A 23,431-nucleotide genomic window follows, 5' to 3' on the forward strand; every position below is an offset into this window, starting at 1 on the left:
CAGTTTCTAATGAGGTATTCAAGTTATCTATAACTAAATGGGAAAATAGTTGTGCATTTGTGGCGCATTTTAAACATATAACTTACTCATATGTTCCAAAATATTTCTTCACGTACCTTTTGATTGGAAATATGTACAATGAACTTACTTAAGAGATGCCTAATTCAGGCCTCCCATTATGGGCCATACTGATAAACCAATAAATCTTTCAAGCAACTCCTTTTGTTCGCATCCTTGAGCATTTGATCTTGGTGTTGACTACTACTTCATATAAAGCAGCTAAAATATTTATCTCCCCCTACTAGCACTACGGCATGAAACGGATATGAAAGGCTGAAGTGTTAGCGGTGAATTCCATTTTGCACACGCCAGCTTTGGTTTGGAATAAAACATTAAGCTGAGAGGCCTCAGATTTTAAAGATGTGATATATCATCTTTAAAATATGCATTATGGACATGGCATCACATATCACAATAATAAGAGAAGATAACTGACTCCGAAAAATTTCAGTACAATTGTACTGCAGGTGAATTAGGCATGCCATGTATTGTGTACATAATCGAATCGAGTAGTTTATGAAACTCTCAAATTTAAACGATGATGGTAAACATCGATAAAATTTAGTTTTGTTAAGGACTTGACTTGAATGGGGTGGGCTGGAATTAATAGTGGCAAAGCCGAGAAACTGTGGAGTTGGTCAAGCTTAAGTACGGTGAGTTTTTTTTTTAACAAACCGTCAAGGCGTCAAGCTGTTAATTTTATTGAATAGAAATGGAGTAAAGCTGTACATGCGCACGTGAAAAAAAAACCCTTTGGCCCCAAGGGCAGGCTAGAAGCTAAGCCATGGCCCCACGTGCTTCGAGTACGGTGAGTTTTTTATGTGAAAGCTTCATCGTCAACACCTACGCAGGGCCGGCCCTGGGGCTATGTGTAACATCCTGAAAATTCGACCGACAAAAAGCTAAACTCTAAAAATATGGATTTTCAAAAACTTTTTAAATTGATTGCATCATGCCGATCTTATTCGCCTATTTTATTTGGATTTGATTTCGAAGTTCATTAATCGTGAGTAAAGAATAGTTAATTAGGAATAAACCCTAAAAACAAATTGGTAAAATAAATATAATTTAAAATAAAGATTAGGTGTGGATAGAAATAAATAAAATATTATCGCGACCATATTTGGATCAATTGAATTTAAATGCGATGGGATAAGAATTAATCCTAATTAAAAATTCAAATAAATTATACAAATAAAATATGAGTAATATTAATCTAGGGTGAATTCATTAGTTGAGATAACACAAATATTGAGTAAACTTTATTTATGCAAGATTTAGAAATTATAGAATCAAATTTATATGGGAAATAAACAAAAATTGGGATAAATAGGAAAATACACTGTTCATTATGGCGTAGGTGTTCGATGTGGTCCCCTAACCCAGCCCCCTCCTCTTTCCCCTCTCTCTGTCGCCACCGTCACCACGCGCCGCCGCCCGTCGCGCCTGGCCGCCTCGCGCCCCACGCGCCTGCGCCACGCCGCCCGCCCGCCCGTCGCCATCGCCGCCTGCCGCCGCGCCGACGTCGCCGAGCCGCCCCGGACCCGCGCCGACGTCGCCACCCCCGTGCCGCGCGTGCTGCCGTCCCGTCGCCGCGTCGCCTCAAGCCTCGCGCAGCCGTCCCGTCGCCGCGTCGTCGCCCGTCGCCGTCAAGCCCGCGCCGCGCCGTCCCATCGTCGCTGTCGCACCGTGCCGTCGTGTCGCCGCCCATCGCGTCCCGCCCCGAGCCGCGCGCCGCCGCTGTCGCCGTCACCATCGACGTCCCGTCGCCGCGCGCCCGCCGCCTCGCGCCCCGCGCCGCCGCGCCGCCGTCGTTTCACCCTTCCCCCTCCTTCCCCTCTCTTTCTTCCCCTATCCCCTATAAAAACCCCGGCCCATTCCCCCTTCTCCACCCACTCCATTCCCTCCTCCTCTCCCTCTTCCCCTTCTCCACGCGCCGCCGTCGTCGTGCCACCGCGCCGCCACCTTCGAAGCCGCCGCGCCGTGCGTCGCCGCCTTGCGCCGCCGTCGCCGTCGTCGCCGCTGACCGTCACTGTCGGTAAGCCGCCGCCTTTTCCCCCTCGCGTCCACCGCCGTGGCCGTAGGGAGGGCGAAAAGCCGAGAGAGAGAGGGAGGGAGGAAGAAGCCGAGAGGGAGAGAGAGAAAAGAAGAGAGGAAGGAAGAAAGGAGCCGGGAGAGAAAAAAAATGGGGAAAAAGAAAAGAAAAAGAAAGGAAGGAAAAAGAAAAAGAAAGGGAGAAAAAAGAAAAGGGAAATAAATAGGAAATTATAGGGAGATTAGGGAAGTTTAGAAAATTTAAAATAATTAGAATTTAATTATAGATTAATTATAGTCGTAGAATTGCAAAATTTAATATAAATTATGGATTATTCTTGGTAATTTCTATAAGAAATCAATTCGCGGTAGTAATTTAGATGTAATTAATAACTAAACAATTAGATGAATTCTTATAGATTATTATAGATTATTTTTGGGTAATCCCTATAAGTAATCGATTCACGGTAGAAATTCGGATTTAATTACTAGGGATTTTACCCGTGTATTATATTTAATCATTTAGTCATAGACTAAATTAAATCGTATAATATTTCTAGGATTTCGTCCGATATTTAGCTCGCGATAGAAATTTCTAACCTATTGTATGGATATAATGCTCGGGTAGATTAAATTAAAAAAAAACTTATGACAACAAAATATTTATACCCGCAAAATAGTTTGAATCGAAATTGGGTTTGCCTTAGTTCGCGAATAGTAAAGTTAATATAAAGAAATCGACTTTCGCATTTGACTTTCATTTGGATTTATTTGGATTTTTATTTGAATTCTAACCGAATTCAAATCAATTTTCGCACCTAACTATAGAGCCCGAGGGAGTGGCGGATCCAAGTGAAGGCCAAGACCCGCAAGACTTTGAGCAAGGCAAGTCATCACTATTCTTTGAACATGTTGATCCCAATTGCGAAATTAGTTTTATTTACAAATAAAAATTGCATGCAATGATGAACATCCTACTTGTGATTATGCCATGCCTTGATTATTGTTTACCCTTAAATCCTTGTAACCATGATTTACGTATAAGTCTCTAGTCAACTATGACAAATGCTTAGAAATGCTACTCTAGATTTATGCATACTCATATTTATCAAATGCTATATGCTTGGGCAATTACCTTTGGGAAGGTAATTGAGATGCGGCATGTGGAGACATGAGCGCCACATTGCCATGATGTTGATGATATGATTTGTGAAATGAGAAATAAAATTAAACAACTGTTTTCGACTGGGGCGGACGGAGGATTTGGGTGGTATCTGAAAAAGGCTAGTACCGTCCCCGGTCAATTAAGGACCGAGCCATGAAGTTAAGCATGAAACGACCCCCGTACAACCGTACTTCTCGTATGGGTATAGACCTAGCGGATTAGATAGCCGAGCGGAGGCAGTATCCCTGCATAGATGGTTCACCCCTGAGTGAGGCAGGTGCGCTACGGTGGGACAGCCGTTGAGGTAGGGCTGAGAGGCGTGCCCTACATCGGTGTCATCATCGGTAGGACTGCCATGAGTGTGTGAGAGAGAGAACTTAACTTGAACCATAATTTAATATGTGTGTGAGACTTCTCTTTCCCGGGAGCGCCAGAACTCCTCTCACTGCTAGAAACATGGATGCCTAGAGTGCATGAGGATTTAAGTTCATGGAGCGGGTACTGCCAATGCGAGGTTATCGAAAAGCTTTGCCGTGACGCGTCTCATGTGTTGGGACGAGGCTCATGTGTTGGGCAGTCGCAGAGTGCGGGTAAAGTGTACATCCACTGCAGTGTGAGTAAACCAAATCTATTCGAATAGCCGTGCTCGCGGTTATTGAGCACCGGGACATGTGTTACACTTGGCTAGACTCTAAATTCTTAACTTGTGTGGGATGGGATGATGCATGATGATTTCTATGCTGATGGAGCCACTTTCTGAGAGGCGGGAAGGTGGACGTCCTCAGAAAACCATGACGACTCAATGGCGGGAAGCTATCCTTGGGATTACAATGGATGGTGGACAGAACCGTCGTTGTTTAATATGAACTCTGGTACTAAAATTTGATCAGTCTATGCTAGGTCTTAGGTTTGTGAAAAGAATTACAAAACTTGCTTTGCGCAAAAGAACCATAGCCATCTTTTGAATATCCCTGTCATATGCATTGTTGCTGTGGTGGCTTGCTGAGTACGGTTGGTACTCACCCTTGCAAATATAAACTTAATTAGAGGCTGGAGATGAAGCTTCGGAGGATCTCTATGCCTATTACCAGGAGGGTGATGAAGACGATGGCGCCCAGTAGGTCTTAGTTACGGTCGTTGCCTGTGGCAATGGCGTGCCGCTGCCTTAATTCCGCTGCCTTACCTACTTCTGTTTTTGGAATGTATCCTGGACCGCTCGGTCCGATGATTTAAGACTGCGCCTGCGGGCTTATGATGTAATAATTCGTATTAGACTCTCGTGTATGTGCACTTGGTATTTCAGCTATGAATTCGTGTGTACCAGACTACTTGATCCAGGGAAATAGTACTGTTTACACGATTGATTCCTGTTATAAAAACGGGGGTCCACACTATGCAGCCGAGGCGATCGCCGGGGGCCCTTGATAGTGGGTGGTCAACACCTAATACGAGTAGTCTAATATCTGCCTATGGTCTACCTGGAAGCAGAAACGCCCGAGAGATGAGAGGGAGATGAGAGGAGTTGCAGCGTTGTCGGCAACTCGACGGAAGGCATCGCATCGCACAGTGCATAGCCGCACATGCGCACAGTTTCAATGTACAAATATATTGTTATTTTGGTCGACTTTATTTCTCGATAATTACTCGACATGTTAAATTTAATATATGGATGTATTTGTTTTCGTTTTGCAAGTAAAATTAGCATCTATATATATCATAAAATTATATATATATATATATATATATATATATATAGCACAGAGAGCCCATCGTGATGAGTTCGTCTTGAGCCCTCAAAATCGTAGGACCGGCCCTGTACCTACGGAAGCACAAAAATACATTGTTGACGATTGCTCAACATTCGTCGATTGGCTGGATTGCACCACTATCAGCTACAAGTTCTATCAGGAACTACTCATTTCTGATGTCACACAAAAAGGGCAACATTTTTTTGACACGTGTACAATACAACTTTTTGACACGTGGTGGCATCTGAGTTCGCCACGAAGCCTTCAAATCTTGTTGATCTTGGGCGCGACGACGAGCGGGTTATGGCGCGCAATGGCTTCGCGGCCGGCCGCCTTGTAGTCGAACGCGCACGCGTGCGCGCCGCAGAACATGCCGCCGCACCGGCACGGGAAGCCCAGCAGACCCACCTTCTTCCGGCACGCCTTGCACCGGTTCTTCGCCTTCGTCACCGTCGCCGGCGGCGCCATCACCGTCGTCCCCTCGCCTCCGACGCCGGAGTTGTCCTTGATCACGAGCGTTGATAGGTCGGCGACGACCTTCAGCGATGTTTTGTCACTGTCCCCGGCAGCGGTGCCGATGAGATGTCGCGGCTGTGGCTGCTGCTGCTTGTAGCACTTGGAGCAGAGCCCGTCGGTGGCCGCGCTGCCGAAGAATCCACAGCCGGCGGCGCACATCGCCGCGCCGCCGCCGTTCCTCGCCTGCATCTCGTTCCCCGGCGCCATTACTTCCTCCCTCGCTGGATCAGTCAAGCCCAATCGTTAAAACCCTCGCGTTCTTGCCGATGAATCGCCGTGAAAGTTGCTCAACACCCGCTGAATTCTCGTTCTTTGCATTGTGCTCTCATCGGCTCGCCTTTTATCGCAGCCAAAGCCATGAAATTTCCCCATTTCCCCGGCAATGAACTCGAATTCGAAGCAGCGACGCTAGTGTCCGAATCGGATAGCTATCTGCGGGGCCCACTTGCTGTCACATGAGCGAATTCCGAGCACGAATCAGGTTGGCCCGTGAAGCTCTAAGATGGGCCGTTGACCAGATGGGGAAAAGTCCGACCGGCCCTGCAAATGTGGGGCCCACTGGTCACCGCCGAATCGGTGTCGTTTTGCACGGCGTGTGCCACGTCAGCGTTCGAGTGAGCCAAGAAACCGACAAGCCGACAAGCTGGAGTGATCGAGGGAGAGTTTTCTGCTTTTATAAATTCGAGCGTGTGCGGGTTTCGTTTTCTCACTCGCTTGCTTAGCTCGATTGCTTTGCTCTGATCTGGTTGATCGATCTCGTCGTCGGCGATGGAGAAGTTGCTTTCCTCCTCCGGCGCCGCCGCCGCCGTGGCGTCGCAGGGCCAGCTCCCGGACTGCTTCGTGTTCCCGGCCGACCGGCGCCCACCGGCCTCCACCGCGGCCGTGTCGCTCCCCGTCATCGACCTCTCCGGCCCCCGCGACGCCGTCCGCCGCGCCGTCCTCGACGCCGGCAAGGAGCTCGGCTTCTTCCAGGTCAGAAAACAACAGAATCCCCAAGCCTGTAGGTATACACACAGCTTCTCTCTCAATCGCTTGACATGGCGGTGCCGTGCGTGCAAGGTGGTGAACCACGGCGTGCCGCCGGAGACGATGCGGGAGATGGCGGCGGTGTGCGAGGAGTTCTTCCGGCTGCCGGCGGAGGACAAGGCGGCGTTCTACTCCGACGCGGAGGAGAACCCCAACCGCCTCTTCTCCAGCACCATCTACGAGGTCGGCGACCAGCGCTACTGGCGCGACTGCCTCCGCCTCGCCTGCGGCTTCCCCGTCGCCGACGACACCAACACCCACTGGCCCGACAAGCCCCACCATCTCCGGTGAACCAAAAACAAAAAAAAAAATCCTCAACCAGCAGCATCAAATCACTCCCAAATCAGTTGCTGATTGGATTTAATTTGATCCTAATTGCGTTGCAAGGGATGTCACGGAGAAGTTCTTCGTGGCGACGAGGGGATTGGGGATCGAGCTGCTGCGGCTGCTGTGCGAGGGGATGGGGCTCAGGCCGGACTACTTCGAGCGCGACCTCACCGCCGGCGATGTCATCATCAACGTCAACCACTACCCTCCATGCCCGGATCCGAGCCTGACGCTGGGCTTGCCGCCGCACTGCGACCGCAACCTCATCACCCTGCTCCTCCAGGGCGACGTCTTCGGCCTCCAGGTCTCCTACAATGGCGACTGGATCAACGTCGACCCCGTCCCCGACGCCTTCGTCGTCAACTTTGGCCACCTCCTCGAGGTCAGAATCATCCCCATCACCGGCGCGCGAGACGATCTTGATCTGATCTTGAATTTGATCGATTTATATGAGGCCCCGTTTAGTTCTCACACAAAAATTTTACACCGTATCATATCAAACGTTTGAACACCTAGACTAAAAAATAACTAATTGCACATATTAGGACTAATTTATGAGATGAATTTTTTAACCCTAATTGCTCCATGATTTAACAATGTGGTGGTACAGTAAACATTTCATAATGACGGATTAATTAGGCTTAATAAATTTGTCTCGCGGTTTACTGACGGATTCTATAATTAGTTTTTTTTATTAGTGCCCGAATACTTCATACCACACACTATATAATATCTGATATGACCCGGCAAAACTTTACACCCTGATCTGAACACCCTCTAAATTTATATGCTGTGTTCGATTCAGATTGCGACGAACGGAGTGCTGAAGAGCATCGAGCACAGGGCGATGACGAACTCGGCGGTGGCGAGGACGTCGGTGGCGACGTTCATGATGCCGCCGATGGACTGCCTCGTCGGACCGGCGAAGGAGCTCGTCGGAGACGGCGGCCAGCCGCAGTATCGCACCGTCACGTTCCGCGAGTTCATGCGCATCTACAAGACCGTCGGCGCGCGCCGCGACAGCGTCGAGAAGGCCTTCAAAATCTGATCCTGACAGCGGCCGCCATGGGGGAATATGTGTATCTGTTACAGTAATTTACGAAGATGAAGCTGATTATTAGCAACCGATAAGTGTTTCATCAGCAATTATATATGTTGTTGATGTACTGATTATATGTACATCGATGTAACTGTACCTGTAACACCCTCAAGAACCTTTAAAAATCTATAAATCTAAATAAAATGTTCAAATGGATTTGATGCAAATTGGCTATAAGCAAAGTTCAGAAAACGGACGATTCGGTCACTTCCTCTGACTCAACCGCTCATGTTGACCGGCCATTTTTTTTAAAGAAAAAGAATCAGATTGAATTTCAAACTTTCGGACCAAATTTCTCAGAATTTCACCGGTTTTTCAAACGGTTTTCGTGAAAACCAACAAATTTTGTGTGACTACAACCTGCCTACAACCTGTGCTCAAAACGAATTTTGTGTGACTGAAACTCTGAATGAATGGACCAACAATTTGGCCTTCATCAAGTTCAGGGCTTCAGGCTGCGATAATCAACAACATTTGGCAATTGGCATAACAGAATAGATGCCGCTTGCCGTCATTGTGGATCCGGGTGACGAACCGGATGAGATCTGCATGCCACTCATGCAGAAAGTATTCCATCAACCTAGGCACATCTGGCCATGCACGTCTCCGGCACTCATGGCCGGCCATAACAAACCACCACTAATAATTAATCAGTTCACAGAAATGTTCCAGGAGAATAGGGGTAGCCTAAGATGCATGCATTGATATTATAAACAGCTAATTAACACACACGTTGCATTTTTTTTTGCATGGAATGTACAGGGGGGTGATGTGATGTTTATCCAGTAATCCATTATTAGGGACAACTAGTGACGAGATTAACCATGTCCAAATCGAGCCATCTTATCCCTGAATTTGTGCTCGATGTGGCTTAGTCATGAAAGCCAATAGCCTTTTGCGGCATCTCGATCCGTTCGCTATTTAAAGCGGGAGAAGAGAAGTGAGCAGATCGACGATATCGATTGATCAGCCATGGCAGCCGTGGTGTTCGACGCGGCGATCCTGAGCAAGCAGGAGGCGATCCCGGCGCAGTTCGTCTGGCCGGCCGACGAGGCGCCGGCGGCGGACGACGGCGTGGTGGAGGAGATCGCCATCCCCGTCGTCGACCTGGCCGCGTTCCTCGCCAGCGGCGGCATTGGGCGCGACGTGGCGGAGGCGTGCGAGCGGCACGGGTTCTTCCAGGTGGTGAACCACGGCGTCGACCCGGCGCTGCTCGCCGAGGCGTACCGCTGCTGTGACGCGTTCTACGCGCGGCCGCTCGCCGAGAAGCAGCGCGCGCGGCGCCGCCCCGGCGAGAACCACGGCTACGCGAGCAGCTTCACGGGGCGGTTCGACTGCAAGCTGCCGTGGAAGGAGACCATGTCGTTCAACTGCTCCGCCGCGCCGGGGAACGCGCGCATGGTCGCCGACTATTTCGTCGACGCCCTCGGCGAGGAATACCGCCACATGGGGTAAGTATACACACACACCTGGCTCCGAGTTCTACTTATTTCATTTTAATCTTGAAAGAGAGATTTCGTATGATTTCTTGAACACATTGATTTTTCATACAATTTTCAAGGAATTTCGTATGATACACAAGTTCAATTCAGGTTGGATTATCTAGAATTAAAACCTCACGTTCCACACGAGGCCTTCTTAAAAAATATAATAGATCTTTCGATTTGATTACATTCTTGTCCTTTTTACTCCCTCCATTACAAAATATAATGACTTCTAACATTTAAAATTTATCTCATAATATAACAACCTTTTCACTAGCATTTTTTTCCCAACTAATTACAACGCTACACCATTTAATTCTCCCTACATACATTCATTTTTCAACCCATCACAGCAATCCCCCATTTGACGGAGGTAGTACTTTGCAACTTTGACCACTCTTTTTTTAAATAAATATTTAAAAGAGATTATATTATTAAAGTATTTTACATGCTAAATACAAACAATACTGCTTACATTCATCGAAACATTTTACTTAAAAGTTTATTTTGATCAAAGATTAACACTGGTCAACAATGTCAAATAAAAATAAAAAGGAACTATTTTGCAGTATAAGAAAGCCAGGTTCAGTAATCCACATGGTATAACAGGGTAGCTTATCACTGTTTTAGTCATATTAATTATTATATTATTCAATAATTAGATCAGGGGTCCTTATTTTATTTCTGATTTGTCACTACGTATAAATAAAATAAATTAAAGTTGGGTAGTTTTGTTTGCTGCCACATACTGCCATGCTAAATGTTAGACGCGCCACACTTTATTAAGCAACTGTTTGATTGAGCGTTTTAATTGAGATAAGCTACACTTTATTAAACATATTAGCAAACATGTCATCAACTTATTTTTTAGCCAAACTGTGCCACGCTTATAATTAACCAACAACAGCCACACATTTGGCATTTTGAATGTGGTAGCAGAAAGTGCACCACACGAGGCAATAGTACGTGCGTGGCACAATTATTGACACCGGAGGCATGCATGTATAAATTTGTCTATTATCAATATTCTATCCTGAACTAACATTTTGTTCAAACCTTAATTAACACATCGACAAACTCAGTTAGCATTTGCTCAAACAAAAAACTTCCAAATTAAATTAAGATTAGTGTACACACATGTATGGACGTGTTGTGTTTACATGCAGGGAGGTGTACCAGGAGTACTGCGACGTGATGACGCGGCTGGCGCTGGACGTGACGGAGGTGCTCGCGGTGGCGCTCGGGCTCGGCCGCGGCGAGCTCCGCGGCTTCTTCGCCGACGGCGACCCGGTGATGCGGCTGAACCACTACCCGCCGTGCCGGCAGCCGCACCTGACGCTGGGCACGGGCCCGCACCGCGACCCGACGTCGCTGACGCTGCTCCACCAGGACGACGTCGGCGGCCTGCAGGTGCTCCCCGACGACGCCGCGGCGGCGGCGGGCGGGTGGCGCGCCGTGCGCCCGCGCGCCGACGCGTTCGTCGTCAACATCGGCGACACGTTCGCGGCGCTCACCAACGGGCGCCACGCCAGCTGCCTCCACCGCGCCGTGGTGAACGGCCGCGTCGCGCGCAGGTCGCTCACCTTCTTCCTCAACCCGCGCCTCGACCGCGTCGTGTCGCCGCCGCCGGCGCTCGTCGACGCCGCGCACCCGCGCGCGTTCCCGGACTTCACGTGGCGCGAGTTCCTCGAGTTCACGCAGAGGCACTACCGGTCGGACACCAACACCATGGACGCCTTCGTCGCCTGGATCAAGCAAAGGAATGGCTATGAAAGCCTCGACAAGTACTAGACAGATGGGATGAGAAGATCAGGTCATCAAGATTCAAGAGTTGATGGACGAATAAACCAGAGTTTCTACTCGATCGATCGCCATTTTCGTGTTTATTTGTTTTTAAGATATATATAGCGTGCATTGCAACATGCATGTTTTAAATAAGGGAACATGTCAGTGAATTTGAAAAAGGTTTAAATTGTATATATATTGCAATCTCTTTCGTATTGTTCGAGAAAAAATGTAACGTGGTAATCTATCACAAATTGAAAGGTATGTATGGTTCAATCTACGGAATATCACACCAAATTGAAAGGTGGTTGTGGGAAGAATAGACTCATCACTATCGCTGCCAATTGAAAAAAAAACATGTTAATACATTATTTTTATATTCACTGTCAAATTTATTTTTGCGTTCTGACATATAGAAATTCTATTTTAATTTGCATATTTGTGAAGTGATATATTGCATGTTAATACATCTTCTCATTTTTTTTCATAACTATTTAAGTGGCATTCAAACAATGAGGAGACGCCTCCTCAAGAGTTTAAAATTTACTACTCTCCACCACGCATGCAAGTAAGATGATAAAAGTGCTGCAAACATTTATGGGCCTCATCTTTTCGCTTATACTTATATATATTTATCAGTCAAAATTTGAATTTTCAATCTTAAATTGGAGCTGATTTTGAGGTTTTTTCATCGAAGTTTATTTTTCAACCTTCGATTTTAGATCGCTAAGAACAGCTATATAAAAATTTTATTTACAAATTATTTTTCGTTTGCAAATATGCCCTTTCGCTTATTCCGCGAATAAGCGAAACGATGGCTCCGATATACTACCTCCATTTTTTAATGTTATATCACTAGAAACGTCCTGGCATCAATACATCCTCCGTTCACATCCTCCTCAAAAGTTTAACAATTATAATTGTGCAAATTGAAGCAAATTACGGAGGTCACCGGTATGCTAATTGCTATGCCATTTATATTTGAAGCTAAAGGGTCAGTTACTTGAAAATTACAACATTAGATGATTCAGATGACATCACATTTATAATAAATAAAAACCTTTTTCTTTTCTATCTTTCTCCTTTCCCCGTTCCCATCCCATCCCATATCCTTGCCGTCAATCCCTCCCACCACCTTTCTCTAACCTCATGGCTCCAACAGTATTGTCACCTTTCTCCAACCCCATGGCTCCAATAGTGTTGTCGTTGCCTTAAAACCCACCGTTGTTATGTCACCTCTATGGTTATCCCTTCTTCCTCTTTACCTTAACTCAGACACCTACCCTAAGCCCTAGTTCAACTTGCTATAGAGCATGTAGTAAGCATTAAATAGATGCTTGTTATCATGTAGGAGTAATAAACACTGTGAGAGTAGTAAATAGTTACTACCAGGTCACAACATTATTGATGGTAGTAAGATAACATTGTGAATCCCACCTCACTTTTTAGTCACACCTAGGCTTGTAGTAGGCTGAATGAAGGTGGGTCCCATCTTATTTCCTCCTGTCTTGCATACACACACTGTGAGGTCTTTCTACGAGTTGTTTTACCTTATAACGTGCTCATCTTTATTGTTTGGTTTGGGAATAAGTATTGCTGATGCCCTTAGAGAAGAAGCTGTTGCCAACGAGGACGACCGATCACCGATTTCCGTTTTTTTACTTTATCCCAACGAGGATGGGATGTAGGATCACCGATTTTTGACTTTATCCCATAGCCAGTAAAATCGACTGATTTTTCTTTAAGTTTTCAAGCAACTAAAATGTAGCAAATCCCTTTATTTTTTTAGTGAGAAGATGTGCAAGGTAGAGGAAGTTGTATGGAGAAGTCAAGAGCTTGAACTAATTTTTATATTTTACCGGTGCCCAGAGTGAATCTGATAAATTAGATACGTTTATACGGTATTTTCATATTTTTCAAATTTTACCCCCAATTCAACGAAGTCCTAATTTCTCTGCCCTTTTCACCGTGTTTTCCACATATTCGACTTAATTTAACATTTGATCTTGAGAGACTATATGGTACTATATGGTACTCCGTTTATAAAAGATTATGAATACGGCCGTTTACTGTCCAATGCGGCTCTCAACTTTCTTTTTTTTTTCTCAAGTCAATTCATAGTAGTATAAGATCAAAAGTTTCATCCCAAATTCATAGCAAAGACCTAAGTATATTCACAGGAGGTAAAGTTTAAATATCCAAAATTAATGCCGGCGACGGCCGTGAGCGCGTCTTGGTCGTCGAAGTAGCGTTCCCTCATCCGCATGAACATCTGCGACGTCAGCAGGCTGTCAGAGCCGGCCTGGTGCGCCTCGCCGACGGCGCGCCGCACGCCGAGCTTCCCGGCGACGCGCTCCAGCCCGCCGCGCATGTCGCCGGGGCAGTGCCGCGCCATCTTGCCCACGTCGTACAGCGTCCTCCCTATCACCGCCCTCACCACGAACTCGAACGTCGCCGCGTCGCCGGGCAGCCGGTAGCCGCCGCCGCCGCCGCCGTAGAGCATCTTGAGCATGTAGGCGAGGTCGTAGGCGCCGCTGAACGTGACGAGCCCGGCGCGGCCGAGGCCGGCGCGCAGCCACCTGCGCAGCCGCGGGCCGAACGCCGCCGCGTCGACGCCGCCCCGCCGCGTCCGGTCGAAGTCGACGCCCTTGGAACGCAGCAGCGCGATCGACTCCGGCGCGTGCGCGTGTCGCCGGAGGTCGAACTCCCGGAAGTTGAACTCCCACACGTAGCGCGCGGCGCCGCCGGTGCCGAGGTCCGGCAGCCGGCCGCCGGCGTCGAACAGCGTCAGGCCGAGCTGGACTAGGTGGAGCTCGTCGACGTTCTTCTTGAGGAGCGCGTACTTCTGCTTGCGCGTCAGCGTGTACGCCGGCGCCGACGGCCGGTGCACCGTGCCGGGGAACTCGGTGTCGACGGCGGCGAGCCGGAAGCTCGGGAACAGCGACTCGATCAGGTTGGCCTCCTCGTCGAGGTTGTGCGCCCACACCGACCGCACCTTGACGATCTCCGGCGACCGAGCCGCCGCCGCCGCCGCCGCCGTCGTCTCGATTGTCATCGGCGCCGGCAGGGTCTTCAGCTCCCCCTCCGTCTCCAGCTCCGGCATCGTCGTGGACACCTGCTGCGACGGCGACGCCAGCGCCGCCGCGTACTTGGCCGTCCCCGGCGGTGAGTAGGAGAACAGCGACGACAGCGACGACATCGCCAGCGGCGCCCACTGCTCGCCGTAGTAACTGCCGACGTCCGGCGCCCCCGGCATGATCAGCGTCATGCACATCTCAACACGGCGACCGCCGGAGAATCTCGCCGCCGGTGATCGCCGAGGTTACCGTTTCGTTGCGCCCGTGTATGTATCCCAAGATGAGCTGAGAACCTGACCCGATCGATCGTGTGGACGTACGGCTTGGCACGCTACATGTATATAGCTAGAGGCCAGCATGCGAGTTTGACTTGTGATCGAGTTGGACTCGTGTGACGCGTGTCAAAGTCGGTGTCGTCCGATCCGTCTTGATCAGGTGGGATACGACCAACGACGCGGGAGAAGACGTACTCACTATATACTCAGCTGGCTAGGCACCGGACGGGGGAGATGGATTGTAATCTCTCGGGTGGTCCGTTTCTTGCATGCCACCTAAATGATTAAGAAAAAAATTTAAAAAAAATTATAAGATAGGTTAATATGTAATATATCATTTCACAAACATGCAAGTTCAAATTCGACTTCTACAAGTTGTAACAAAAATAACAAATTTGAATTTGTTATTTTTGTTACAACTTGTAGAAGTCGAATTTGACCTTGCATGTTTGTAAGATGATATATTACATATTAACCTATCATATCAATTTTTTTGAAAATTTTTCATAACCGTTTAGATGACATGCAAGAAACGGGTGGATGTCCACCCGAGTGTTTAAAACAGTTTCCCACCGGACGGACTGTCTCCTCCGTGCCACTGCACTGGATGATGTAGGAGTACCTCCCATGGGCGGATCTACCCATTACATAGGAAGGGTGGACCGACCCAGTTACAATTCGTGTTGTCCCACAATTACAAGACCCCCCTACTCTCTTATAGTAGTCATGGACCATTAAAATTAGGTATAATAAGGTCTGAACGTCCAACAGATTAGTCCATCTATTCACAACACTTGCACGCCACAACAATGATCGATGCAGTTATACGATTGAACTATAAATACGATATGTGTTGTGTTCGATTGCTCTTATCGAGCGAATATCTCCATTCTCCGCCACATCTATATTTTAAAGTTGCGTCCGCCATTATACCTCCTTCCCAAAATAATTATAATGTTAAATTATTTAACATATATTTAGATTTGAGAATAAAGACTATAGTGCTCATTATTAAATGGTGTATAGGTAATAGTGAGAGGTAGTCGATGATAAAATATGGAGAAATTTGAATGAGAAGTGATTAATGGAACCATTAGTATTTTATTGTGACAATTAATTCGGAACAAATTTAAATCCTAGAAATATAATTATTATAGGACAGAGATAATATTGTTGTTATAATTACGGATAAACCTGTTCTTTTTTCTAACTTTTCTAACACGTGTATCGGTAGCCAAAAAAATTGGTACTTGGTTTAGTTCAGACATTTTTTTTTATAATAGACATGTCGGTAGCCAAAAAATTTGGTACTTGTTTAATTTAGACATTCAGGGTTTTTTTTTTATTTTCAAACACATAAAAATATCTCGTTGTTCTTCTACATCTAATGTTGGCTCATGCCGTCGAAACATCTCATCTCCTAAGTCCTAACCATTTGGATCCCACACTCCTGCTACCAAGTACCAACCCCACCCATCACCTAGCTTCCTTGATAAGGGCTCAAGCAATGTTTCACTTGATCACCTTGCCATACTGTCGATCCGCCACCTCCACGACCATGCCTCTTTGCGGAGAGAAATCCCCTTCTTTGCTCTCTTCCAACCCCACTTAAACCCTAACCTAGTGTCATTGTTGCAGCCACCGCCGTGCTATTGTCGGAGAAGACATCATTGATGGAGAAGACATCCGAGGCACAAATCTTGGTGCGGATCATGCGAGAATTTCGAGCGACTCAAACATATTAATTTTCTTCTTCATATTGTATGGTAGAGGAATACTATTTTTGACTTTTCGTATGAAATAATAGGCCAGGTTAAACATTGTAAAATTAATAGGCCAGGCCAGGTGAATAACTCCGTGCATCTTGGCCCAACTAGGCATATGCTATATTTATTTTCAATTATACGGAAGACGTCCAGTCCTCTAATGCACCCCTACAACGCACTCACGCACTACCAAAATTCAATTCTTTGAGCAATTTTCTAGTTTTAAATTGTAGGTGCAGTGGTGTGGTCAAATACCAAATGATAAACTATAGTAATTAAGGCAATTTCGGTGTCATTCAAGAGGGAGTGGATGACATGTGATAGCGAGAGGAAAGAGTTATTAGGTGTATGATATTATTCCCTGTCAAATTTATTTGACATTGGGAGTAGATTTGATCTATTTCCCTGTCAAATGTATTATTTTAGTTATTTTCTAGTTCTATTTACTGTAGATGTTGCCAAACAAAATGACCAACCATGAATCCATTACCAGATGGTTTTGGCACCTTTACAATGAGGAGGAAGGTGACAGGTGTTTGAGACTACGAGCTTGAGTGATGTGACCATGGAAAGTCTGAAAATATCTTTTTGTTATTCTTTTCGTTCAAATATTGTTACTTCTTCCCCCTTCCATGGAATATCACTACTAGAAAATGAATTTTTCCCGACGTGGGGGTCCTTTTTTCGCAGGCGGATATGACCCTTGTAGCCAAATGACCGCCTACAAAAATATAAATCGGAGTGAAGTTGGCTATATGTCTACGAAAATCTATTTTTGCAGACGGACCACATAAGCGGCGCCTGCGAAAACCGCTTATATGGTCCACCTGCAAAAATAAATCTAACTCCTTATCTTCTCCTCCACCCCCTCCCCACCACTCATTTCCCTCTCTCAACTCTCTCTCTCTCTCTCTCTCTCTTCCTCAACGGCACTTCTCCCCACCAGCCGGGCCGGGCCGTCCCCTCCCCTCCCCTCCCAGATCTGGTCGGAGGGAGGCTGGGGGAGGGCGGCGGTGGCAGCGACGACGACGCGCGGCGGCGGCGGCGGCGGCGTGGACGGCGATGATGACGGCTCCGAGCGGTAGCGGCAGCGGCTCCCCTCCCCTCCCAGATCTAGCCGGAGGGAGGCCGGGGGAGGGCGGCGGCGGCGAGGCATGTGGTCGGCGGGGCGCGGTGCGGCGACGATGACGGCTCCGGGCGGCAGCGGCGGCGGCTCCCCTCCCAGATCTGGCCGGAGGGAGGCTGGGGGAGGGCGGCGGCGGCGGCGGCGACAACGCACGGTGGTGGCGGCGGCGTGGACGGCGACGACGACGGCTCCGGGCGGCAGCGGCAGCGGCAGCGAGGAATGTGGTCGGCGGGGCGCGGGGCGGCGACGACAACGGTTCCGGTGCGGCGGCGGCGGCGGCCCTCCCCTCCCCTCCCAGATCCGGCCGGAGGGAGGCCGAGGGAGGGTGGCGGCGGCGAGGAAAGTGGCCGGCGGGGTGCGGGGGTGCGATGACGACGGCTCCGGCGTGGGGCGGCGGCGGCTCCTGCCATGGGCCAGCGATTTTTTTTCCGTTTCTTTCATTTTCACAAGCGGGCCATTGCCCTGTTGTGGTGCAGTCGTACCTCTCTCCCGCCTGTGAAAATTGGTTTTGGCCGCCTACGAAAATTAGTTTTCTAGTAGTGTATGATCCTTTGGAATGGAACGGTTAGAAACGCCTCCCCTGCCACGCAAAACTAAATGGCAGATTAACATTTAATTAATTAATAATAGCTAAATAACTTACAAATGTATTAATATATTTTTAAAAAATATTTTTATATAGATTGTTTTAAAAAAGTGCACCATTTAGAAAAATGTACGCATGAAAAATAGGTGGTAGAAGTTAAAAAAAAGAGAGAGAAAAGAATGCACCCAATGTATCACCGACAATTTTAATCCAATTAAAATGCTTCTTAAAAAAATTCAGTCTTTTCGTGACAACATAATTTGACTACGGTATCAACCATGACTCCATGATCAAAGGTCAAAGGGGAAAAAATATATAGAAATTGGCGCCAAAGCGTCACTCATGACGCTTCCCAGCTGCTCTCGTGTCCTATTTAAATCCACGCGATGAGAGACTATGAGAGTACTCGCTTCATTGATCAGCAAAGCACAATCTCCATGGCCACGAACTCCGCTCCGGCGCAGGCGCAGGCGGCGGCGCTGCCACTCTCCGGCCGCGTGGCCATCGTCACCGGCGCGTCGCGCGGCATCGGCCGCGCCATCGCCATCCACCTGGCCTCGCTCGGCGCCAGCGTCGTCGTCGGCTACGCCTCCAGCTCCGGGCCAGCCGAGGCGCTCGCCGCCGAGCTCCCGAGCGCGGTGGCCGTGAAGGCCGACGTCTCCGACGAGGCCGGCGCGAGGTCCCTTTTCGACGCCGCCGAGGCCGCGTTCGGCGGCGGCGCCGCGCACATCCTCGTGGCCTGCGCGGGCCTCGCCGTCAGCACGTACCCGAGGCTGGCCGACACGTCCGCCGCCGACTTCGACGCCGCGTTCGCCGTGAACGCCCGCGGCGCGTTCCTGTGCCTCCGGGAGGCCGCCAACCGGCTGCGCCGCGGCGGCGGCGGCCGGATCGTGGCCGTGTCGTCGACGCTGGCGGCTACGCTGCTGCCCGGGTACGCGGCGTACGCGGCGTCGAAGGCCGCCGTTGAGGCGATGGTGCGGGTGATGGCGAAGGAGGTCGGGGCGTCGCGGGTGACCGTGAACTGCGTCGCGCCGGGCCCCGTGGCGACGGAGCTGTTCTTCGCCGGCAAGAGCGAGGAGGCGGTGGAGAGGTTCAAGGCCGGGAACCCGATGGGGCGGCTCGGCGAGGTCGGCGACATCGCTCCGGTGGTCGGCTTCCTCTGCACCGACGCCGCCGAGTGGGTCAACGGCCAGGTGATTCGAGTCAATGGCGGCATTGCTTAGCTAGCTGACTAAGGCAAATCATCGATCAATCAAATCCTCTTCCTTTAATATACATTCAAATTGGAGAGATTGGATTGAATAAATTAGAGAAGATAAGCAATTTTGTTTTATTGGACTATACTACCTTCATTTTCATTTTAGGTTATAAAACGTTTTGACTTGGTCAAAGTCAAATTGTTTTAAATTTAACTAAGTTTGTAGAAAAAATAAAAACATTTTCAACCTAAGACAAATTTGTTATGAAAATATATTCAATTATAGATTTAATAAAACTAATTTGGTATTATAAATATTACTATATTTATATATATTTAGTTAAATTTAAATTAGTTAGACTTTAATCAAAATCAAAATGTGTTGTAATCTAAAACAGAGGGAGTAGTATACTAGGACACGAGTCGTTTGCGTTTGCGTTTGCAATTTGTGAGGATTTTGTTTATACATTCATCAGAGTTATTCAAGATTTCGACTCAAGCAGAGCAGTATATATGAACAGATCAGTCGATTCGAATCGAATTTCCCCAAATGTCCCCAAATTTATTCAGTTCTCTGCAACATTCGAACACGCGGCCAAATCGCTCGTGCCACCGACACCACCCTCAAGAGACGTAGCCGCCGTTGACACGTATGACCTGGCCGTTGGTCCACTCGGCGGCGTCGGTGCAGAGGAAGCCGACCATGGCGGCGATGTCGCCGGGATCGCCGAGCCGCCCCGTCGGGTTGGCATCCACGGTGCGCTTCACCCACGCCTCGTCCTTGCCGGCGAAGAACATGTCCGTCGCCACGGGGCCCGGCGCGACGCAGTTCGCCGTGATGCCGGTGCCCTTGAGCTCCTTCGCCATGGTCCGCACCATCGCCTCCACCGCCGCCTTGGACGCCGTGTACGCCGAGTAGCCAGGCGGCAGCGACGCGACCACCGACGAGGTGATGGCCACGATGCGGCCGCCGCGGGGGAGGCGGTTCGCCGCCTCGCGGAGGCAGAGGAACGCGCCGCGCAGGTTGACGGCGATGGTGCGGTCGAAGTCGGCGGTGGGGGTGTTCGACAGGTGCGGGTACCTGTCGTCGAGCAAGCCGGCGTTCGCCACGAGGATGTGCGCCCCGGCGCCGAAGGCCGACTCGGCGGCGTCGAAGAGGGCGCGGACGCCCGTCTCGTCGGACACGTCGGCCTTGACGGCCACGGCGCGGGGGAGCTCCGCGGCGAGCGCGTCGGCCTCGGCGGAGCTGGACGCGTACCCGAGGACGAGGCTCGCGCCGAGCGCGGACAGGTGCGCCGCGATGCCGCGCCCGATGCCGCGCGACGCGCCCGTCACGATGGCCACGCGGCCGGCGAGGGGCTGGGACGCCGGTTGCGACGAAGCGGCGGCGGCGACTGCGGCGGCGGCGGCGGCGGCGGCCATTGTCCGCTCGACCTCGGCGTTATCAGTAGGTGTGCGGCGCTTGATTGCAGTGGTGGGGATGCCGAACTCTGTAGAAGAATCGTGATTTACTCCATTTAAAGGGAGGTTTAAATTGCTTTTGAAACATTCCTGAAATGAGCATAATTAAATTAAGAGCAATAAAATACAAAGAAGATTTAGATTCGTTTCCTTTTTCGTCACTGGCTATCTGCTCATCTTGTTGTATCTGATGATCTTTTCTGAGGAGTACCAATTGTCCTAGAGCGAGAACTAGCCAGATGATGTGATTTTTTACCTGCTAAAATTGAGTGGAGGATAGCTGAGTACCAACAGCATTATACTCCCTCAGCTCCAGGTGTTTCAGGTTACAAGACGTTTCAACTTTAGTCAAAGTTAAACTATTTTAAATTTAACTAAGTTTATAGACAAATATAGTAATATTTATAATACTAAATTAGTTTCATCAAATCAATAATTGAATATATTTTCATAATAAATTTGTCTTGGGTGAAAATATTACTCTTTTTTCTACAAACTTGGTCAAACTTAGAGGTTATTTGGTTGGCATACCCACATTGCCAAAGCATACCATACTTCATTTAGCTAACATGCCTAACATGTGACCAACAAAATTGAAGCCACACTTCAACCATAGAAGAGCAAGCTTACCACACTTTTATGTGCCAATGACAAGTGGGACTCACATCATGGTGAAGGAATCTTGCCATAAGTGTGGCACGAACTAAAAACAGATACCTAACTTTAGTTAAACTTGACTAACTTGAGTTGTGTCAATGCGAGGCAAATTGTGGTAATGAACTAAACAACTCCTAAAGCAGTTTAACTTTGGCCAAAGTCAAAACGTCTTATAACCTGAAATGGATGGAGTAGTTTGTTTTGGACTTTGATAATATTTTCTTTAAGCAACGCATTTTGTCTTCTTTCTTAAAAAAATTAAAGTAATACATATGGGTCTGTAATTTAAAAGATAAGGGTTTGTTTGGCAGCTCGAGAATCCCCCTGGATCCTAGCCCATTCCCGGAAAATTTTCAAAGGTGAATAACTTGTGTGGTTTGAAACCTATGTCCGGATCCACCTATTTCCACAAAGAATCATGCCTGACCCAAGGAAGCTGGGAACTATACCCTGTCCCCCAAGTCCGCAAGCGGTTTTGCCTTCGCCACCTCTCACTCTCGCCCTCATGTCGTTGAGACCATGACCGCCTCTCGCTTCTGCTGCATCTTGCTTGCGATTGTCGCGCGGCGTTCACCACTACCTTACTTGTCCAACGACCGCTTATCTTACCTCGGGTGGTCACTGTTTCTGTTACTAACCCCATCGAAACAGTATATTTACAAATGAAAAGTGATTTGTGAATATAACTTTTATATACGTTCTTAGCTATTTAAAAGAAAAGGCTAAAAAAATAAACTTCGATTGAAAAACCTCAAAATCAGTTTTAAATTTAAGGTTAAAAGTTCAAATTTTGGCTGACAAGCATAAGCGAAAAGATGATGTATTTGACGCTTGCGTTTGGAGGAGATCTCGACTATGGCTGTGTTTGGAACCCTATATTCCTAACCCCTCTCTATCGTATTCCGTGCGCACGTGTTTCAAACTGCTAAACGATATGTTTTTTGCAAAAAGTTTCTATACAAAAGTTGTATAAAATATCATATTGATTCATTTTTGAAAAAAATTAGCTAATACTTAATTAATCACGTCCTAATAAATTGCTTCGTTTTCCGTGCGCATACACGTTGGGAAGAGATGATTCCGATTTCCGAACACAGCTATGTCCCTCCACTCACAAGCTCAACAGCGGCTATTCCTTCACTAGCTCAACGCTGGGCAACAATAGCTTCCGATGAAGCTGCTCCCACGGGCCACGGGCAGGGTATGCAAGAAGCCGCGAGATATCTGCCATCATCGATGCAATCAAGGGGCGATTCTTCCACATGAAAGGATCGATTAAGGTATAGATATGGGTGAATAGGTGATTTAGAAGTTTAATGCAAAGAAGAAGCAAAAAGCTTGGTCAAATATTCTTATCTGTATCAGATTCAACAACAGCAAGAAAGATAAACACTGGAGTACTAGATTCAGTAACCGGTAAATAATTATGTGCATCGCCACATACTGTATTCGGAACTGCTGGTTCCAGCTCCTCGTCTCGTTTTCTACGCGCACTTTTTTCAAACTGTTAAACAATATGTTTTTTTAAAAAAGTTTATATACGAAAGTTCCTTAAAAATCATATTATCTTTTTTTTTAAAAAAAAATAATACTTAATTAATTACGCGCTAATATATCGCTCCGTTTTCCGCGCGCACTCTCCGTATTGGGAACATAGAGGAGAAGGCGTAGAAAGATTTCACTATGACGTGAGGCCAAATTGTCCCAGATTTCAAATCATTGCACGAGGGGTGATTTTAGAGCGAGTACAATAGCATGCTATAAGTTAGCTATATGCCCATATGGAGGAGAGAAGAGGAGAGAGAGAATGAAAGCGGGCTACTGATTTATAGCCAACTGCAACACAGACTTTAATACGTTGTGTGCATAGGAGGTGAGACCATATATTAATGATGTAGTATATGTTTATAAGTAACTATTATATGAATGAGCTATAAAATTGGCTACAAATAAATTGGAGCTAGTAGTTGACTGTAGTATTAAACTTGCTCTTATAACTTCGCTAAAATGTTCATAAAGATCCAAATCATTTCTAACCCTA

General features: G+C 47.8%; 6 protein-coding genes across 6 annotated transcripts; 3 read left to right on the top strand and 3 right to left on the bottom strand.

Moving 5' to 3' along the window:
* Nucleotides 1-5,037: 5,037 nt before the first annotated feature.
* On the bottom strand, nucleotides 5,038-5,854 carry LOC107275919 (zinc finger A20 and AN1 domain-containing stress-associated protein 10). The gene has a single exon (XM_015790381.3). The coding sequence runs from the start codon at nucleotides 5,728-5,730 to the stop codon at nucleotides 5,272-5,274; it is 459 nt and encodes a 152-aa protein (XP_015645867.1). The 5' UTR covers nucleotides 5,731-5,854; the 3' UTR covers nucleotides 5,038-5,271.
* A 377-nt stretch (nucleotides 5,855-6,231) lies between these two features.
* LOC130369635 (2'-deoxymugineic-acid 2'-dioxygenase) lies at nucleotides 6,232-8,139 on the top strand. The gene is made up of 4 exons (NM_001421998.1): nucleotides 6,232-6,495; nucleotides 6,583-6,836; nucleotides 6,937-7,258; nucleotides 7,682-8,139. The coding sequence occupies exons 1-4, from the start codon at nucleotides 6,292-6,294 to the stop codon at nucleotides 7,922-7,924; spliced, it is 1,023 nt and encodes a 340-aa protein (NP_001408927.1). The 5' UTR covers nucleotides 6,232-6,291; the 3' UTR covers nucleotides 7,925-8,139.
* Nucleotides 8,140-8,907: 768 nt separating this feature from the next.
* On the top strand, nucleotides 8,908-11,630 carry GA20OX3 (Gibberellin 20 oxidase 3). Its single transcript, NM_001421996.1, has 2 exons — nucleotides 8,908-9,426; nucleotides 10,626-11,630. Exons 1-2 carry the CDS (start codon nucleotides 8,948-8,950, stop codon nucleotides 11,248-11,250), a joined length of 1,104 nt encoding a protein of 367 aa, NP_001408925.1. The 5' UTR covers nucleotides 8,908-8,947; the 3' UTR covers nucleotides 11,251-11,630.
* A 1,778-nt stretch (nucleotides 11,631-13,408) lies between these two features.
* Nucleotides 13,409-14,465, bottom strand: LOC107277796 (probable CCR4-associated factor 1 homolog 11). Its single transcript, XM_066312342.1, has one exon. The coding sequence runs from the start codon at nucleotides 14,441-14,443 to the stop codon at nucleotides 13,409-13,411; it is 1,035 nt and encodes a 344-aa protein (XP_066168439.1). The 5' UTR covers nucleotides 14,444-14,465.
* A 4,013-nt stretch (nucleotides 14,466-18,478) lies between these two features.
* Nucleotides 18,479-20,889, top strand: LOC4342507 (NADPH-dependent aldehyde reductase-like protein, chloroplastic). The gene has a single exon (XM_015790425.3). The coding sequence runs from the start codon at nucleotides 18,512-18,514 to the stop codon at nucleotides 19,295-19,297; it is 786 nt and encodes a 261-aa protein (XP_015645911.1). The 5' UTR covers nucleotides 18,479-18,511; the 3' UTR covers nucleotides 19,298-20,889.
* LOC9270991 (NADPH-dependent aldehyde reductase-like protein, chloroplastic) lies at nucleotides 19,814-20,764 on the bottom strand. Its single transcript, XM_015791308.3, has one exon. The coding sequence runs from the start codon at nucleotides 20,692-20,694 to the stop codon at nucleotides 19,897-19,899; it is 798 nt and encodes a 265-aa protein (XP_015646794.1). The 5' UTR covers nucleotides 20,695-20,764; the 3' UTR covers nucleotides 19,814-19,896.
* Nucleotides 20,890-23,431: the final 2,542 nt, after the last annotated feature.

Source organism: Oryza sativa, chromosome 7 (genome assembly GCF_034140825.1).
Source record: "Oryza sativa Japonica Group chromosome 7, ASM3414082v1".
In the NCBI taxonomy this organism is placed as follows: Eukaryota; Viridiplantae; Streptophyta; class Magnoliopsida; order Poales; family Poaceae; genus Oryza; species Oryza sativa.